The sequence below is a fragment of the Salmo salar genome, chromosome ssa19 (genome assembly GCF_905237065.1).
Source record: "Salmo salar chromosome ssa19, Ssal_v3.1, whole genome shotgun sequence".
Taxonomy (NCBI): domain Eukaryota; kingdom Metazoa; phylum Chordata; class Actinopteri; order Salmoniformes; family Salmonidae; genus Salmo; species Salmo salar.
In genome coordinates this window covers 78,846,574-78,864,592 of record NC_059460.1, presented here as the reverse complement: position 1 = coordinate 78,864,592, position 18,019 = coordinate 78,846,574, and the positions used below count along the sequence as shown (strand labels likewise).

At 44.6% G+C, this 18,019-nt stretch overlaps 1 protein-coding gene across 6 annotated transcripts in view; it reads right to left on the bottom strand.

Annotated features, from left to right (window-relative positions):
- Positions 1 to 1,693: 1,693 nt before the first annotated feature.
- The window catches only part of LOC106603998 (solute carrier family 12 member 7), a 141,868-nt gene continuing 125,542 nt past the window's right edge, over positions 1,694 to 18,019 (bottom strand). For 3 of the 6 annotated variants that reach the window (XM_045702779.1, XM_045702781.1, XM_045702783.1), the window contains exons 19-26: positions 14,332 to 14,501; positions 12,687 to 12,818; positions 11,481 to 11,588; positions 10,710 to 10,823; positions 8,451 to 8,623; positions 7,298 to 7,312; positions 5,202 to 5,335; positions 1,694 to 4,778 (exon numbers count right to left, since the gene is read on the bottom strand). In XM_045702779.1, the coding sequence (XP_045558735.1) occupies positions 4,687 to 4,778; positions 5,202 to 5,335; positions 7,298 to 7,312; positions 8,451 to 8,623; positions 10,710 to 10,823; positions 11,481 to 11,588; positions 12,687 to 12,818; positions 14,332 to 14,501 (938 nt within the window). In that variant the 3' untranslated portion in view covers positions 1,694 to 4,686. The remainder of the gene's footprint in view (positions 4,779 to 5,201; positions 5,336 to 7,297; positions 7,313 to 8,450; positions 8,624 to 10,709; positions 10,824 to 11,480; positions 11,589 to 12,686; positions 12,819 to 14,331; positions 14,502 to 18,019) is intronic. The other 3 variants (XM_045702780.1, XM_045702782.1, XM_045702785.1) reach the window with 3 other exon arrangements.

Sequence of the window (18,019 nt, the reverse complement as noted above, 5' to 3'; positions counted from 1 at the left end):
GAGGACATCCTCCGGAAGTTGTCATAATTACTGTGTAAGTCTATGGAAGGGGGTGAGAACCATGAGCCTCCTAGGTTTTGTATTGAAGTCAATGTACAGAAGCTAGCTGTCCTCCGGCGACACCATGGGGCTACCCTACAGAGTACTGTTGAGGCTACTGTAGACATTCTTTGCAAAATAGTGTGTTTTAATAAATTATTTGGTGACGTGATTATATTTAGGATAGTTTTATCTTAAATGTTTACATTTTTTAAATAAAATTCACTGAGGAGGTCCTTCCTGCTAAACAACAGGGGTGTTTAATGCCAACACTAAATTAAACTGCAATTCAGCAGTACGTATCAGAGTTGACTAAGGTCAGAAAGGGTCACACAGAGGGCACTACTTTAACACTACGGTCTTGTTAAACCAGATAAAAGGTCATTCAGGAGGCTATAGAAGGTGCATCTTTATAACCCTTGTTTCTATTCAGCAATTCACACCTACTTACGCGTTCACTTTAATACTATAACATATGGGGTTACTAGAGGAAGCTCCCTGAGATTCCTATATGATTGCAAACATGCAGCATCTCCATGAGCTCTGTGAGGAAGGGCAAGTCATGTGATGGACTCTACAGCTCTCTCTCACTCTCTCGTTGGCTGCCCCCTGGTGGAGAGATTCTACAATGTTATACCCCCATATGACAGATGCAATATGATGGGACCAGTTACATTAATAAAGATGCCTTTAAAACAATAGAGCCTTCATATCACTTATGTAAGTAGATGCATTTATGTGACACTTCTCAATATAACAATATACTGCATACCTATCCTGCGGTCAATTTAACATAATGAACCTTTGGTTTTTGGAGGTTCCAAACTTCTTCCATTTAAGAATATATATATATTTTTTACACCTTTATTTAACTAAGCAAGTCAGTTAAGAACAAATTCTTATTTTCAATGATGGCCTAGGAACAGTGGGTTAACTGCCTTGTTCAGGGGCAGAATGATTGAGGCCACTGTGTTCTTGGGGACCTTCAAAGATGCAGAATTTCTTTGGTGCCCTTCCCTAGATCTGTACCTCGACACAATCCTGTCAAGAGCTCTACGGACATTTCCTTCGACCTCATAGTAAATGTCAGAGCAAAAACCAAGCTGTCAACTGTGGGACCTTTATATAGACAGGTGTGTGCCTTTCCAAATTTGTTTTATTTAACCTTTTATTGAACTCATGTCCAATCAATTGAATTTACCACAGGTGGACTACAATCAAGTTGTAGAAACATCTCAAGGATGATCAATGTAAACAGGATGCATCTAAGCTCAATTTCGAGTCTCACAGCAAAGGGTCTGACTACTTATGTAAATAAGGTGTTTTTTAAAATTTTGAATACATTTGCACACATTTATAAACCTGTTTTTTGCTTTGTCATTATGGGGTATTGTGTGTAGATTGATGAGGGACAATTTTAGAATAAGGCTGTAACGTAACAAAATGTGTAAAAAGTCAAGGAGTCTGAATATTTTCCAAATGCACTGTATATTCTACACAATATACTGTATTTATCTCAACAGAATATACTGTATAGCTCAACACTACATCCAACAATGTAGCCCAGGATTATGTTGAAATAGGAGATATTACCCTGCTGAAATAAATATTTTTATGCAATGACAAACCTAACAAAATGACACAGTAGGCTATACAGTTCTGACATAATTCAGCACTTTTATTTATATTTACTCAGAGGCACAGATACAATTTAAAAGGGCTACCCTCCACTACGTGTATGCCCACAAGTGACTTCCTACTAGAGTCTGTGACGTGTATCCACTAAGCTGGACAGCAGCAGCAGTACCACCACACGTGGATGCACTGCTTCTCCCTCAGAATGAGCGGAGGCTCACTCCTCAATCGCTTGGAATCGCTTCATATAAAAAATGGTTACCATTTACAGAGAAAAAAAAAAGAAAACGATTCGAACAGGTTAATTCTCCTTTGACAAGCCTCCACGGTATTCACCTCGAGGTAGATTACATTCTCTCGTCACTTAAACCAGATTGGTGGAACATATGCTGCTTACACGTCCTATGCAGTTACCCAGAAGCCTTAGCTTTGTGTCCTCTAAGGTTTTTTACACTATTAACAACGTGATATTTCATATCAGACTCAAAGATTTGATCTTTGGGGGCTAGAAACCTTAAAATAATAAAACATGTTAAATGAACTTAAAATCATATTAGTAACATAACCCATTCTCCAACTGGCTCCTATAAAATCCTTTCTGTGAAATCTCCACCAGTCCAAGCAGAGGTCTTCAAAAACCTTGTCCATGTTGTGTTTCCAATGGGTTAGGAAAAAACACAAACATACCTGCAAACGTCTTGACATATAACCCCCACCCCTCCTTAAAATCACAAGACTCCAGTCCTGAAAAGTCACAGAGTCAGGTATAACGTAACTGTTAAGTGCAGACAGACACTACGACTACTAGACACAACATTGTCTAACTGATGGTGGACTCTACAACAACAGAGACACTCATTGAGACATACTGTTGAAAAATACAATGTTCTGGTTACAAAATACTACACAGCTACAAAAAAGTTCAAAATAAAATGCGGAGGTATATACAGGAGTTAGGGGAGTGATTCCTTCCTTTGTCCCAATAGTTTCCTATATCTGGTGCCAGTTGCCTATAGAAGTAGCCTACATGTGCCCTAGAAATCACAGATGCCATTGCCTCTACTGTTAATATGCAGCCTACAAGGAAGTCATTTTGTAACTAGGAACCTGCATACTGCTCGTTGGCATCACTGCTCTTTATTAAGCTTTACGTATCGGCCTCAAGTCCTTCGTCAGAGCTCTCTTTTTCCCCCCTCATCTTATTCAAATGTTACCATGCACCTGCAACAAAGAGAGCTCAGATGTGCGAGTGCCTTTTCAATTTTGTAACCAGAAACTCAAAATGTTCTTTTAGCTAATAATTTGTGTTCAAATGTGTGTAAATCTGTTTCCAAATCAAAATAATTAAGTGATTATAATACCTTATAATGTATTTACAAATTAAAGGTGATCTTGGCCGCCCCGCCCTACAAGCACCTTCGTCTGTTAACGCGTGCACAAAACATTTACTTTCACATCAGTCTATTTGGCACTCTTTTTCCCCATACAAAGTCAAAATGATTCATCGGGGTCAGCTGACATGAAACCTAGAGACTAAGCATACAAATAATAGGAGAACAAATCCTGCCATTGAACAGTGTGATCAGCTGGTTTCTATGGCCCCCACATCCTATGGCCCCCACATCTGTCCTATATGATTTCTCTAAGAGACAGCATGTTTTCAGTAACTCAACCCTTGAATACGATTTCCAATAAAACGCAACTTTGTGAATCTTTATATAAATATGATTAATACGGTGTACTGTGTGTAATATATAGTCAGCAAGGGCTAAACACAATATTATATAGTATGGCTATCTTCCCAATGCAACGGCTGTACTTGGGGGGCTTTGACCAATGCTACAGAGCCAATACCACAGGGTCCATTCAGGAGACATCCCAGGCAAGGTGGACCACCTTCAGTGTCTCAGGGCTTAGTGAGATGTCTGCAAGTCACCACATCAACAGCATCTATTGCACAACCAAATCCTTGGCCTATCCCTTGCCAAAGCCCCCCGCCACACACACACACACACACACACACACCTCTTTCAGACTTTGTGCTGCACTCAACAACAACGAGCCGACAATTAGCACAAGCAACATTAACAATTAATCCCTTGACAATTGAAATAAATGAATGAACCCTAGTCCAACCTAGTGGAGCCATCCACTTACGAGCTAAACCTCCTAACTTCCTCAATTGGAAGTGAGGTTGACAGAACTCCTCTGCGAGTAGATTCAGATGAATAAGAGTGTACCGGTAGTACGGAAGAGCTCCTAATATGACCCCACCTTTAATAATCAAGGGACAATGGAGCTCAGGAAAGCTATAGCAACAACTTCATGTGTGGGACAGATTTGAAATAAAAGTAAGCTTTGTTTTGGACTTGCCACCTCCATCCACTCGAACAGAGATCTGCTGTGGGCTAGGATACTGCAACGATTCACCGAAGCATATTATTCCAGGTTAAAATGTTTCTATTTAGTTCATACAGATATTAGATGGACCAGGAAATATTCATCTATTTCAGGGTTCATAGGAGATGGATTTCTGAGCTGAGAGATACCTTAAGAGGCAGCCGGTTGACATCAAATTGAACCAAAATGAGGACAAACTAAATGATGATTCCCTACATAGTGCATTACACATGACTAGGGCCCATGGTACACAATTACCATGAACATACATGACAACTCAAAACACACAGAGACAGAGAGTGAGGAGGGAATAAGAAAATCTGAACAATAAACATCAACACGTGTAAAATTAAAAGTTAAAGTGTATGAATGCTGTATCCTTCAGTCGCTCGGCGTGATAGGCAGGCCCCAGGACACCTGTGCTCTCTCCACGAATCAGGGCGATGCTATCACACAACTCTGATTGGTCGTCCCTTCCGAGGTCATGAAGTTCTCTGTCCAATACCATGGCCCACCCCCTCCTACAATCCCACAGCAACCCAAAGGAGTATTTCTCCCTAAAATGCCACCTATTGCCGTGGCCCGTGCACGCCATTTCGTGGGAACGAGCGTTTAAGAGTAGATAGTGATGACCTCGCGGCCGCCCCCGCGGACCAGGAGGACCCGGTTGAGACCCTCAAGCAGAACCTCCAGGAACTCCATGTCTGAGAGGCCAGGGGTCAAGGAAGAAACCAGTCACATGACATGACAGGGGTGGATACAGGTCACGTGACTGGCAAGGGGAGCGCATCAGCTGTAAAGCTATAATATATTTTAAAAGATTTTATTTTTAATTTTATTTCATCTTTATTTAACCAGGTAGGCTAGTTGAGAACAAGTTCTCATTTACAACTGTGACCTGGCCAAGATAAAGCAAAGCAGTTCGACACATACAGTTCGAGATACAACTCAACTATTAACAACTAAACAACCTTTGCAAAGAGATCATCCTCAACCTTGTCAGATCGCTGATGACGATGCATTTGAAGTTAACTCTGGGTAAACATGTCCAACTAAACAATGCACAATTCTACTGACATAAATAGTCAAAGTTGAATAAAACAGACATTTGTCTTTAAAAAGGATACAGTTCTCGTCACCCCCTCTGTTTTTGGGCGGTCCCGGCATGTTGAGCAGGACCAGGTGAGCTCCTTGGGACCTGTTCACCACCACCTCATTCAGCTTGACCGCAGTGTGCATCCGGCGCACGTTGGACTGGTTCCTATACCACACAATGGTGACAGTGAAGAGAGCAGGCTGAACACAACTCAACCCTGACCACTAACCTTTGACCCTGATTTTTCTAATATTGACATTGAATCCTTACTAGAAATACGACGCTCAACTCCAACTTTGACCAGTGATCCTCCATGTACGTCATCAATGTATAATTCAGGCAAAAGTTTGCGTAAACGTGGTCTAAAATTATGACTCAACAAACAACAGCTCATCTAAAAATCTGTCATTGTTCTCACTTGACACTAAATATTGGTAAGAAAATGTGATTTTGTAAAAAAACTAAGCATTCAGTGATGATTGATAAAACACTTCTTGATAATATTGAGCAAATACAGTTTGTGTCGTGAGATTGGTAGCCTTTAAACACAGAGATGAGGACACGAAGCAGGACATAAAGCAGGAAATAAAGCAGGACCGCTGGTGGTTATGATAGCGAAGCCTTCAGCGTTATCATTACACTCTGAATTAGAGATCAGGATGGTAGTCAAAGCAGCGTCATACTTCACACAGCAGCCGTGGCAGGAGGGGCCTGGTGTACTGACTAACACAATGGGTAAGCCTGTGGGTATGAAATATTCCGAATGCTGATTGGTTGACAGCCATGGTATATCAGACCGTATGCCACTGGTATGACAAAACATGTATTTTTACTGCTCTAATTACGTTGGTAACCACCTTATAATAGCAATAAGGCACCTCGGGGTTTTGTGATATATGGCCAAGGCTAAGGGCTGTGTCCAGGCACTCTGAGATGCGTTGTGACTAAGAACAGCCCTGAGCCGTGGTATATTGGGCATATACCACACCTTGGAACTTATTGCTTCAGTATAATACTGTGTTGTATACACAGCACTCCAGTATTCAACTTGTTCTTTAATTGACCAGTTCAATATGATATTGGGTGCAATATTGAAAAGCCCTTCTTGAGTTATAGCAAACAGCAAAGTAAAAAAAAATGCAGAGCATGATATGAATGGCATGAAGCTGAATAAACACATCACTAAAACAATGAGGCACTTCCAAAAAACGGCTGTTTCCATCCAGTTGAGATTTGACAGTGTAAGGACAATATCAGACTGATTGTAATTACCAATTGAAATGGATTTTGAACCCCTGATAGTCTTTGGATCTGGTCCCTATACTAAACAATAAGGCGTTGACAGTATTGTTTGCTCTGACTTCAGTCTGTGTATGGAAAGCGCACTTTTTGGTTGCACTCGCTACATAACATGATGTGATCCCATGCCAATTAACTCTAGGGAGGTCCTTCCAGTTTAACTCTAGGGAGGTCCTTCCAGTTTAACTCTAGGGAGGTCCTTCCAGTTTAACTCTAGGGAGGTCCTTCCAGTTTAACTCTAGGGAGGTCCTTCCAGTTTAACTCTAGGGAGGTCCTTCCAGTTTAACTCTAGGGAGGTCCTTCCAGTTTAACTCTAGGGAGGTCCTTCCAGTTTAACTCTAGGGAGGTCCTTCCAGTTTAACTCTAGGGAGGTCCTTCCAGTTTAACTCTAGGGAGGTCCTTCCAGTTTAACTCTAGGGAGGTCCTTCCAGTTTAACTCTAGGGAGGTCCTTCCAGTTTAACTCTAGGGAGGTCCTTCCAGTTTAACTCTAGGGAGGTCCTTCCAGTTTAACTCTAGGGAGGTCCTTCCAGTTTAACTCTAGGGAGGTCCTTCCAGTTTAACTCTAGGGAGATCCTTCCAGTTTAACTCTAGGGAGGTCCTTCCAGTCTAACTCTAGGGAGGTCCTTCCAGTTTAACTCTAGGGAGGTCCTTCCAGTCTAACTCTAGGGAGGTCCTTCCAGTTTACGAGACAAATGTTGGGAGGAATGGGATATGGCTGGGAGGTAAACAAGATGTAAACAAGATGAAGGACACAGAAAATGACTACTGTTACAGAGCAACAAGCATACACATGCACACAGCCTATGGCAAAATGAAATGTGACTTACAGACTCTCCCACTCTCTAGAAGGAGGAAAACGAGACAAAACAACAAACAGGCTTAGACACTTTCCAGACACCCCTGGTGTATCTACTGTAGCACAGCTAAACACAGACACCCCTGGTGTATCTACTGTAGCACAGCTAAACACAGACACCCCTGGTGTATCTACTGTAGCACAGTTAAACACAGACACCCCTGGTGTATCTACTGTAGCACAGCTAAACACAGACACCCCTGGTGTATCTACTGTAGCACAGCTAAACACAGACACCCCTGGTGTATCTACTGTAGCACAGCTAAACACAGACACCCCTGGTGTATCTACTGTAGCACAGCTAAACACAGACACCCCTGGTGTATCTACTGTAGCACAGCTAAACACAGACACCCCTGGTGTATCTATTGTAGCACAGCTAAACAGAAACCCCTGGTGTATCTACTGTAGCACAGCTAAACAGATACCCCTGGTGTATCTACTGTAGCACAGCTAAACAGAAACCCCTGGTGTATCTACTGTAGCACAGCTAAACACAGACACCCCTGGTGTATCTACTGTAGCACAGCTAAACACAGACACCCCTGGTGTATCTACTGTAGCACAGCTAAACACAGACACCCCTGGTGTATCTACTGTAGCACAGCTAAACAGAAACCCCTGGTGTATCTACTGTAGCACAGCTAAACAGAAACCCCTGGTGTATCTACTGTAATGTACTGTAGTCAAGAGGTGGGAAAAACAATTGGACAAACTAACTATCCCTTTTAAATGTATGTTCTCTATTATTGGCCTCTGTGGGTCAGGTCCAGTAGTTTCCTAATAATGTTGGTGCTTGTTTGATTTTAGGCTGTGTATTCAACTAGACGTTCCATCTGCCCTTTGAGACGGTGGGTTCAGAGAGACAAAGACATGATGGTCATTAGTCCAAACGGTGGATGTGATGCTCTGTGTGGTGCAGCCATGCATTGGATGTGCCCACACACAGTCAACATGCCAACGCAGCCTGAACACACACTGTGCAGGCCGTGTAACCATTTAAAAAAGACGGTTTCTACAGGTGGTCCTAACAGTACAACAGAGATACTTGCTGAAGAGTCACTGGCTACTCCATTTTGGATCTGGAAGGATTAAGGATAAGAGGTTCATAGTGGTTAACTTACGGTTTCATGTTGAAGAGGTCGCGCACTCCCATGTTGGCCTCGGAGCGGTTACGGTTGCGCTCGGAGAGGAACTTATCCTTTGTCCACGTCATGTGGACTCGGTCAGGGCCGGTGTCCGGCTTGTCGTGGAGCGCGGCATGGGACGCCGTGTTTCTGTCGTGGATCAGCTGGGCCTGAAGGAGATGGAAATGATGAGAGACAAACCGACAGACAAGAGACACACCGAGAGACAGACAGAGACAGACCGACAGACAGAGACAGACAGACAGACAGACAGAGAGACAGACAGAGAGACAGACCGACAGACAGAGACCGAGAGACAAACAGAGACACACCGAGAGACAGAGAGACACCGAGAGACAGAGACACACCGACAGACAGAGACACACCGACAGACAGAGACACACCGACAGACAGAGACACACCGACAGACAGAGACACACCGACAGACAGAGAGACAGAGACACCCCGAGAGACAGAGACACACCGACAGACAGAGACAGACAGAGACACACCGAGAGACAGAGACACACCGACAGACAGAGACACACCGACAGACAGAGACACACCGAGAGACAGACAGAGACACACCGAGAGACAGACAGAGACACACCGAGAGACAGACAGAGACACACCGAGAGACAGACAGAGACACACCGACAGACAGACAGAGACACACCGACAGACAGACAGACAGAGACACACCGACAGACAGACACAGACAGAGAGACACCGACAGACAGAGAGACACCAAGAGACAGACAGAGACACACCGAGAGACAGACAGAGAGACAGACAGAGACAGACCGAGAGACAGACAGAGACACACCGAGAGACAGACAGAGACACACCGACAGACAGACAGAGACACACCGACAGACAGACAGAGACACACCGACAGACAGAGACACACCAAGAGACAGAGAGAAAGAGAGAGAGAGAGACCGAGAGACAGACAGATATATTATATATGAGAGAGAGAGACAGAGCGAGAGTGAACAAAAGACAAAGACAGTGACAGAGAGAGAGAGAGAGACGGAAGAAGAACGAGACAGAGGAAGAGAGAGAGATATATATAGAGAGGGAGAGACTAAACTATGGAGTTCCACAAACCTGGTAGTCAGAAAGACACCACTCATGCAGTCAACACACATAGCAAAAACACGTGTTACATCACAATAAACATGAATGACATGGAAAGTATACAGGGTTACAGTCATACCAACATCTATGATGTGCAACGTGTTCTTTACACAGGCCAATAGCCCTTTAGTAAGGAGTGAGAGAACATTTTAGTTGGAGCTATGACACTGAGATGGAGTGAAGATCCACAGGGAATGAACCAGGTGGAGGGGGGGTGGACGGAGGAGGGAGAGATAAACAAAAGGATGACACCACGGTGCACTTGATCAATGACGCATGCTGAAAGACGCGAGTCCATGACGTCCATAGGTCCACTACGGTGAGTAACCTACACAGCCACAGTCACTATCTACCATAGTGGGTCTATCCGGGGGGGGCGACTTTAACTGGACATTTTGACTAGATCTTACTTCAGGTCCTTGACTTCTAGCAGCTGTGGCTGTGTAAGCGTGGTCTCTGAGGGTTGGTGACTGGGGGGTAATGGTGATGCTGGTCTCTGAGGGTTGGTGTCGGGGGGTAATGGTGATGCTGGTCTCTGGTGGTTGTGACTGGGGGGTAATGGTGATGCTGGTCTCTGAGGGTTGGTGACTGGGGGGTAATGGTGATGCTGGTCTCTGAGGGTTGGTGACTGGGGGGGGTAATGGTGATGCTGGTCTCTGAGGGTTGGTGACTGGGGGGTAATGGTGATGCTGGTCTCTGAGGGTTGGTGACTGGGGGGGTAATGGTGATGCTGGTCTCTGAGGGTTGGTGACTGGGGGGGTAATGGTGATGCTGGTCTCTGGGGGTTGGTGACTGGGGGGGTAATGGTGATGCTGGTCTCTGAGGGTTGGTGACTGGGGGGGTAATGGTGATGCTGGTCTCTGGGGGTTGGTGACTGGGGGGTAATGGTGATGCTGGTCTCTGAGGGTTGGTGACTGGGGGGGTAATGGTGATGCTGGTCTCTGTGTTGGTAGGGGCCTGCAGTCACAGTGGTGTTGGGGTACAGATGGGGGGTGTTGGGTACAGATGAAGGGGTGTTGGGGTTACAGATGAAGGGGTGTTGGGGTTACAGATGAAGGGGTGTTGGGGTTACAGATTAAGGGGTGTTGGGGTTACAGATTAAGGGGTGTTGGCTACCTCGTCCTCCTGTGTGTCCTCCAGCTGTCGACTGGGGTCAGATTCGGAGCCTGAGGCTCCGGTCTGGTTCTTCCTCCTGATGGAGCTACGCGATGTGTCGGTGATACTCTGAATCTGAGGGCCGTGTCGCCCCGCATCAGCAGCCAGACAATACAGGGGGCCAAAGGTCATACAACGAACAGTAGGGCAAGGGGGGGGGGGGGGGGGCTAGGAGAGCTCTGATACCCACAACCCAATGACATATCTACGTTGTGTTTATACAACCTCCCTTAGATAAAACCCTGGATTTCTAACCTCATTGATGATGTCAGGGTACATCCAGGGACCAATAACAGCTAACATGTGACCCAAGTCAGAAATGTACCCACATTCCAATGGCATTATTCACACTTTTGTCTCATCAAGAGTGACTTGCAAGTCACTATAAGTACATTCAAGAAAGAGACATGGAACCACATAACACGATCACTGCAATTAAAATCCTTCAAGATAAAAGTACTAAAGGAATATAACATACATTTTCTGATGAAGGTGTTGAAAATCAGTAACAGATTATACTATCTTTCTTTATAGAAACAGAATACCTACACTGACATGGGTAACGTACCAAATGGTACCCTAAGCCCTATTTAGTGCACTCCTTTTGACCAGAGCCTATAGGTCTTGGTGAAAAGTAGTGCCCTATAAAAGGAATAGGGTGCCATTTGGTACAGAACCATTAAAGGCCGACTGTTGTAGTGAGTGTGCCCTGCAGACAGGGGACGGTGTTACCTCTCTCTCCCTCTCCGTCCGCGACAGCTGCATCTGTTTCAGCATCTGAGAGCGCTGCTCCATCACCAGGGTCTTCTCATAGGTGAAGGCTGAGATGTCGCTGTCGTGCTGTTTACACACACACACACATTATTATGCAGGGTAAGGCAGGGTTATGATTGGTTCTATAGGGACATGTCAGTTATTACCGGTTCTATAGGGACATGTCAGTTATTACCGGTTCTATAGGGACATGTCAGTTATTACTGGGACATGTCAGTTATTACCGGTTCTATAGGGACATGTCAGTTATTACTGGTTCTATAGGGACATGTCAGTTATTACCGGTTCTATAGTGACATGTCAGTTATTACTGGGACATGCCAGCTATTACCGGTTCTATAGGGACATGTCAGTTATTACCGGTTCTATAGGGACATGTCAGTTATTACTGGGACATGTCAGTTATTACTGGTTCTATAGGGACATGCCAGCTATTACCGGTTCTATAGGGACATGCCAGCTATTACCGGTTCTATAGGGACATGTCAGTTATTACCGGTTCTATAGGGACATGTCAGTTATTACCGGTTCTATAGGGACATGTCAGTTATTACCGGTTCTATAGGGACATGTCAGTTATTACCGGGACATGTCAGTTATTACCGGGACATGTCAGTTATTACCGGGACATGTCAGTTATTACCGGGACATGTCAGTTATTACCGGGACATGTCAGTTATTACCGGGACATGTCAGTTATTACCGGTTCTATAGGGACATGTCAGTTATTACCGGTTCTATAGGGACATGTCAGTTATTACCGGTTCTATAGGGACATGTCAGTTATTACCGGTTCTATAGGGACATGTCAGTTATTACCGGTTCTATAGGGACATGTCAGTTATTACCGGTTCTATAGGGACATGTCAGTTATTACCGGGACATGCCAGCTATTACCGGGACATGCCAGCTATTACCGGGACATGCCAGCTATTACCGGGACATGCCAGCTATTACCGGGACATGTCAGTTATTAAAATGGGAAATGGCCGTTATTACTGGGACATGTCTGTTGTTAAAATGGGACATGTCAGTTATTACTGGGACATGTCAGTTATTAAAATGGGGCAGGTCAGTTATTACTGGGACATGTCAGTTATTACTGGGACATGTCAGTTATTAATGGGACATGTCAGTGCCCCAGAGGTGTACAGGTAAACTCACCATCTCCACCACCTCCACCTCAGCGTCCAGACGGAGGTGGTAGAGGAACATCTGCAAGTCCTTCTTCATCTGAATACTGTTGTCATCCATATTAGCCACCGTGAAGATACGCATCTTACACTTCCTCCACACCTGGAGAGAGAGAGGGCGAGGAGAGGGCGAGAGCGAGAGAGAGAGCGTGAGGAGAGAGCATAAGAGAGAGAGAGAGAGAGAGAGAGAGAGAGAGAGAGAGAGAGAAAGAGAGAGAGAGCGAGCGTGCGTGAGAGAGAGAGCGAGCGAGAGCGTGAGAGAGAGCGAGGAGAGAGCGTGAGAGAGAGAGCGTGAGAGAGAGAGCGTGAGAGAGAGAGCGTGAGAGAGAGAGAGAGCGAGCGTGCGTGAGAGAGAGAGCGAGCGAGAGCGTGAGAGAGAGCGAGGAGAGAGCGTGAGAGAGCGAGGAGAGAGCGTGAGAGAGAGCGTGAGAGAGAGCGTGAGAGAGAGCGTGAGAGAGAGCGAGGACGGTATAGGAAACAGAGAATGAGAAAGAAAAGAGTAGGAGAGATGGAGGGGAAAAAGATAGGAGAATGAAACCCTCCATTTGATCTATGTGTAACCCAATGCAACGTGTCAATTATATAGTATTATTATGTGTGCCTATAAAGTGTGTTAAAAATGGAAGTATTGTGCAGTATGTTCATCTACTCAGTTTATTAAATACACCACCTCCGTTCACTAAAACAGTTCGCTCCTACAGACAGTGAGTCACGAGGCCGTGGCATGCTGTATAAAGCAGGCAGACAGGTATCGTTAGAATGGGCAAAACCAAGTGACCTAAGTGAATTTGAGCGTGGTATGATCGTCGTTGCCAGGCGCACAGGTTCCAGTATCTCAGAAACAGACGGCCTCCTGGGCTTTTCACGCACGACAGTGTCTACGGTTTACAGAGAATGGTGCGACAAACACAAAACATCCAGTCAGTGCCAGTCCTGTGGGCGAAAACAGCTTGTTGATGAGAGGTCGAAGGAGAATGGCAAGAAACAGGCAAATATTGGCGCAGTAACAACAGTGGTGTAAAAAACCGCATCTCAGAACTGACAACTCGTCAGTCCTTGTCACGGACGGGCTACTTACAGCAGACGACCACACCGGGTTCCACTCCTATCAGCTAAAAACAAGAAGAAGTGGCTCCAGTGGGCATGTGACCACCAGTACTGAACAATTGAGGAGTGGAAAAACATTGCCTGGTCCGACGACTCCTGGTTCCTGTTGTGTCATGCTGATGTCAGAGTCAGGAAGTGGCGTAAGCAGTATGAGTCCATGGACCCATCCTGCCTGGTATCAACAGTACAGGCTGATGGCAGAGTCAGGAAGTGGCATAAGCAGCATGAGTCCATGGACCCATCCTGCCTGGGGTCAACAGTACAGGCTGGTAGTGGTGGTGTAATGGTGTGGGGAATGTTTTCCTGGCACACGTTAGGTCCCTTCATACTAATTGAGCAACGTTTGAACGCCACACCTTGTAGAATTCACGCCCTGAAAAATTCAGTCTGGTCTGGAGGCAAAGGGGGTCCGGCCCGGTACTAGATGGACGTACCTAATAAACCTAAAAAAACGGTGTTTTTTGTATTCCATCCCGGTGAAACGCTAACACCACCACCGTAGTAGATACCTTGTGCTGGCGGAGGAGGAAGGGTAGCAGCATGAGCAGTCCTCCGTCGTGGACGATCCACCACACGTCTATGGTGCCCTCGCCCAAGCGATCTGCGTTGGTGGGGAAGCTGTCCACGTTCTTGGCCACCAGTAAGGCCTGATTTGCCGCCGTGGTCTCCCTCACAGTTTCTGTGGAGTGGACAGAGAGGGAAAGGCGGTTACATACGTACACACACGCCCCCATCTCAGTAATGTTATTATAGGGGATTGTGCACCATGTTCATTTAAAAGACACATGTAAGACTGTGGACATGCAGAGAAGGAATTGTCAGATGCTTCATAATAGCCAGGAACTAGTCGCACTGGAAGCCACATTTGAAATGGAATATATTGAATACATGGAGCAGGGTAGGATTTTTTCTCTCATTAAAACATGATTTAAATGTCTTTTTTTGGAAGGGCTGTGGTAATCATTAAATTATTACATTAAATATATACATCTCATGGTAGTGGGAAGCGATTTTATCATTTTTTTCACGGGTCCATTATTTTCCCATTACGTCTTATAGAAACCCGATATTCTGGGCAGCCCTGGTGTGATGGGGAGGAATGGCAGAGCAGACCGTCATATGACCCTAAATATTTTGATGTGCAACTTGGAATGAGGACCAGTGCTTCTATAGCGAAAATAAAACTAAAATCTGTGCTGTTTTTGGAGCAATGTTTTTAAACTACATATCATTGTTCCCTCTTCACAGCACACTGATGAGCTATTGTATCATTACCTTGACCGTGAGAACCAGAGGATCTCAAGGTTTCTATTTAAATAAAGTATATAGGCCATTACAGATCACTGGAGCAGCCCACGGCATCTAAACTGATGATTCCCCCCCTCATCTACAGAACAAACACACTATACAGCGAAAAGCGCGTCACATGACCTCCAGTTCAGACCATCCACTCCACCACTGCTCCCATCAGGTCAGACAAATCAGACAATTAAAATGGGGCGCACTGCATGCTTCGGGAGGACTTTCATCCCAGGGGCTATGACTATTATGGACAACTCCCCATATGGGCAGGTATCTCTCTGACATATGGACAGGTGTGGGATGGGATGGAAGGTATCTGTCTGACATATGGACAGGTGTGGGATGGGATGGGATGAAAGGTATCTGTCTGACTGGTCCTAATGTGTGTTTCCGGCTGTGTTTTCTATGTTTTGTTTAGACCCATGTGATGTGTGAGATGTGCTAAGATTTCCTCTTGTAGGACAAACGTGAATCGGAATTGTTTGAACTTTTCCAGTCATAACGACCGTCATAATTCACAAGCATTGATATGGTTTCATTCAATCAATGAATCAAAGTTTAATGTTGGTATTATTTTCTCCTTCGTGGCATGAGGAGTGACAGCTCATAAACTGAAGAAAATTTAAGATAAGATTGACTCCCTTCTCTCGTTAATACGTTTCCCACCTTCCCAATCCAGACACAAAACACACATTTGAGTTACACACAGGACTTCATTAGCATAATGTGGGATTTGATGTGTATACGGTTTTTTCTATTCACTACAGAAAATTGTAAAGGAATATTGTTAGGAAACAATAATCTCAACCTACAGTGGTCAAATGGCTTGATATAAATAGAAGCAACTAACAGCTTGATAAAATGTGTAAACGTGACATGTGAAAGCTTAATTACAATATTATGTCCATGATAAAAACAACAGAATGGAATATAATTGGATCAATTAGAAAAAAATATGAGTTGAGATGCAGCCATCACTCGTGTGTGAAAAGACGAGTTGAGATGCAGCCATCACTCGCGTGTGAAAAGACGAGTTGAGATGCAGCCATCACTCGCGTGTGAAAAGACGAGTTGAGATGCAGCCATCACTCGCGTGTGAAAAGACGAGTTGAGATGCAGCCATCACTCGCGTGTGAAAAGACGAGTTGAGATGCAGCCATCACTCGAGTGTAGATCGGCATTTCTAAAATCCATATGAATGTTGAGTAGGCAAACGCACTAACAAGAACACTAAGACATAGGAGGTAGGCTTACCTGTTTGACAGACGCAATTATGTTATCCATATAGCCTATTTGTCGGGATAACTATTTCCTCAAATACCGTCACCTTGCATTGCTTAAATAGGCCCAACTCCTTTCTGCGTCGGACTCGGGCCTCATGTCTGGGGCGGAAAATCAACTTCTGAAAGTACCATGCTTAGATTCATAATGACATCAGATTGAATTCTTTGCAAACAGCGACAGTTTCGTTGCAAACAAGACACACTGGTTTAGCATTGGAGAAATAAGTTAAGATGAATATATTTGAATAGAGTAGGTAGGACTATTAATAGAGCCATTGGTGATTTTACCACTGTAATCAGATACACATTATAATGTTTTTGTTATTGAATTGATTATCCCACTAACCACGTGTTAAATGTCTAGTGTAGGGCTATGAACTGGGAAGCTAGTAGGCTATTGGCTAATTATAGTCTGGCTTACCGACTACTACAAGCTCAGGAACAAATTGGTGGAGGCCAAACCTAGTTGCCAACCCCCGTTGTATATTGTAAAATCAATCACCCTCTTCACCATCATAAATCATCATCATTCAAAAATGTGTGGTTATGGTGCTAAACTTGAAGTGATGGATGTCTCGGTGACATGAAATGATGTTGTTGTTCACCGGTCCACTCTGAAGAAGTACACAACGTCGCTTCGGATGTATATATTTAACCTCTTAAAGAATCGGACCCTTTTTAAAAATATTTTTGCCTAAAATTATATACCCAAATCTAACTGCCTGTAGCTCAGGATCTGAAGCAAGGTTATGCATATCCTTGATACCATTTGAAAGGAAAAACTTAGAAGTTTGTGGAACTGTGAAATTCATGTAGGAAAATAACACATTAGATCTGGTAAAAGATAATACAAAGAAAGAAAACATGCGTTTTTTTTTAGTTTTTTTTGTAAACTCGGATGTACAGTGGGGGGAAAAAGTATTTGATCCCCTGCTGACTTTGTATGTTTGCCCACTAAGGTTTCGAGGCTGACGTTTGGCAACTCGAACCTTCAGCTCCCTCCACAGATTTTCTATAGGATTAAGGTCTGGAGACTGGCTAGGCCACTCCAGGACCTTAATGTGCTTCTTCTTGAGCTACTCCTTTGTTGCCTTGGCCGTGTGTTTTGGGTCATTGTCATGCTGGAATACCCATCCACGACCCATTTTCAATGCCCTGGCTGAGGGAAGGAGGTTCTCACCCAAGATTTGACAGTACATGGTCAAATGATGCGGTGAAGTTGTCCTGTCCCCTTAGCAGAAAAACACCCCCAAAGCATAATGTTTCCACCTCCATGTTTGACGGTGGGGATGGTGTTCTTGGGGTCATAGGCAGCAGTCCTCCTCCTCCAAACACGGCGAGTTGAGTTGATGCCAAAGAGCTCAATTTTTGTCTCATCTAACCACAACACTTTCACCAGTTGTCTTCTGAACCATTCAGATGTTCATTGGCAAACTTCAGACGGGCATGTATATGTGCTTTCTTGAGCAGGGGGACCTTGCGGGCGCTGCAGGATTTCAGTCCTTCACGGCGTAGTGTGTTACCAATTGTTTTCTTGGTGACTATGGTCCCAGCTGCCTTGAGATCATTGACAACATCCTTCTGTGTAGTTCTGGGCTGATCCCTCACCGTT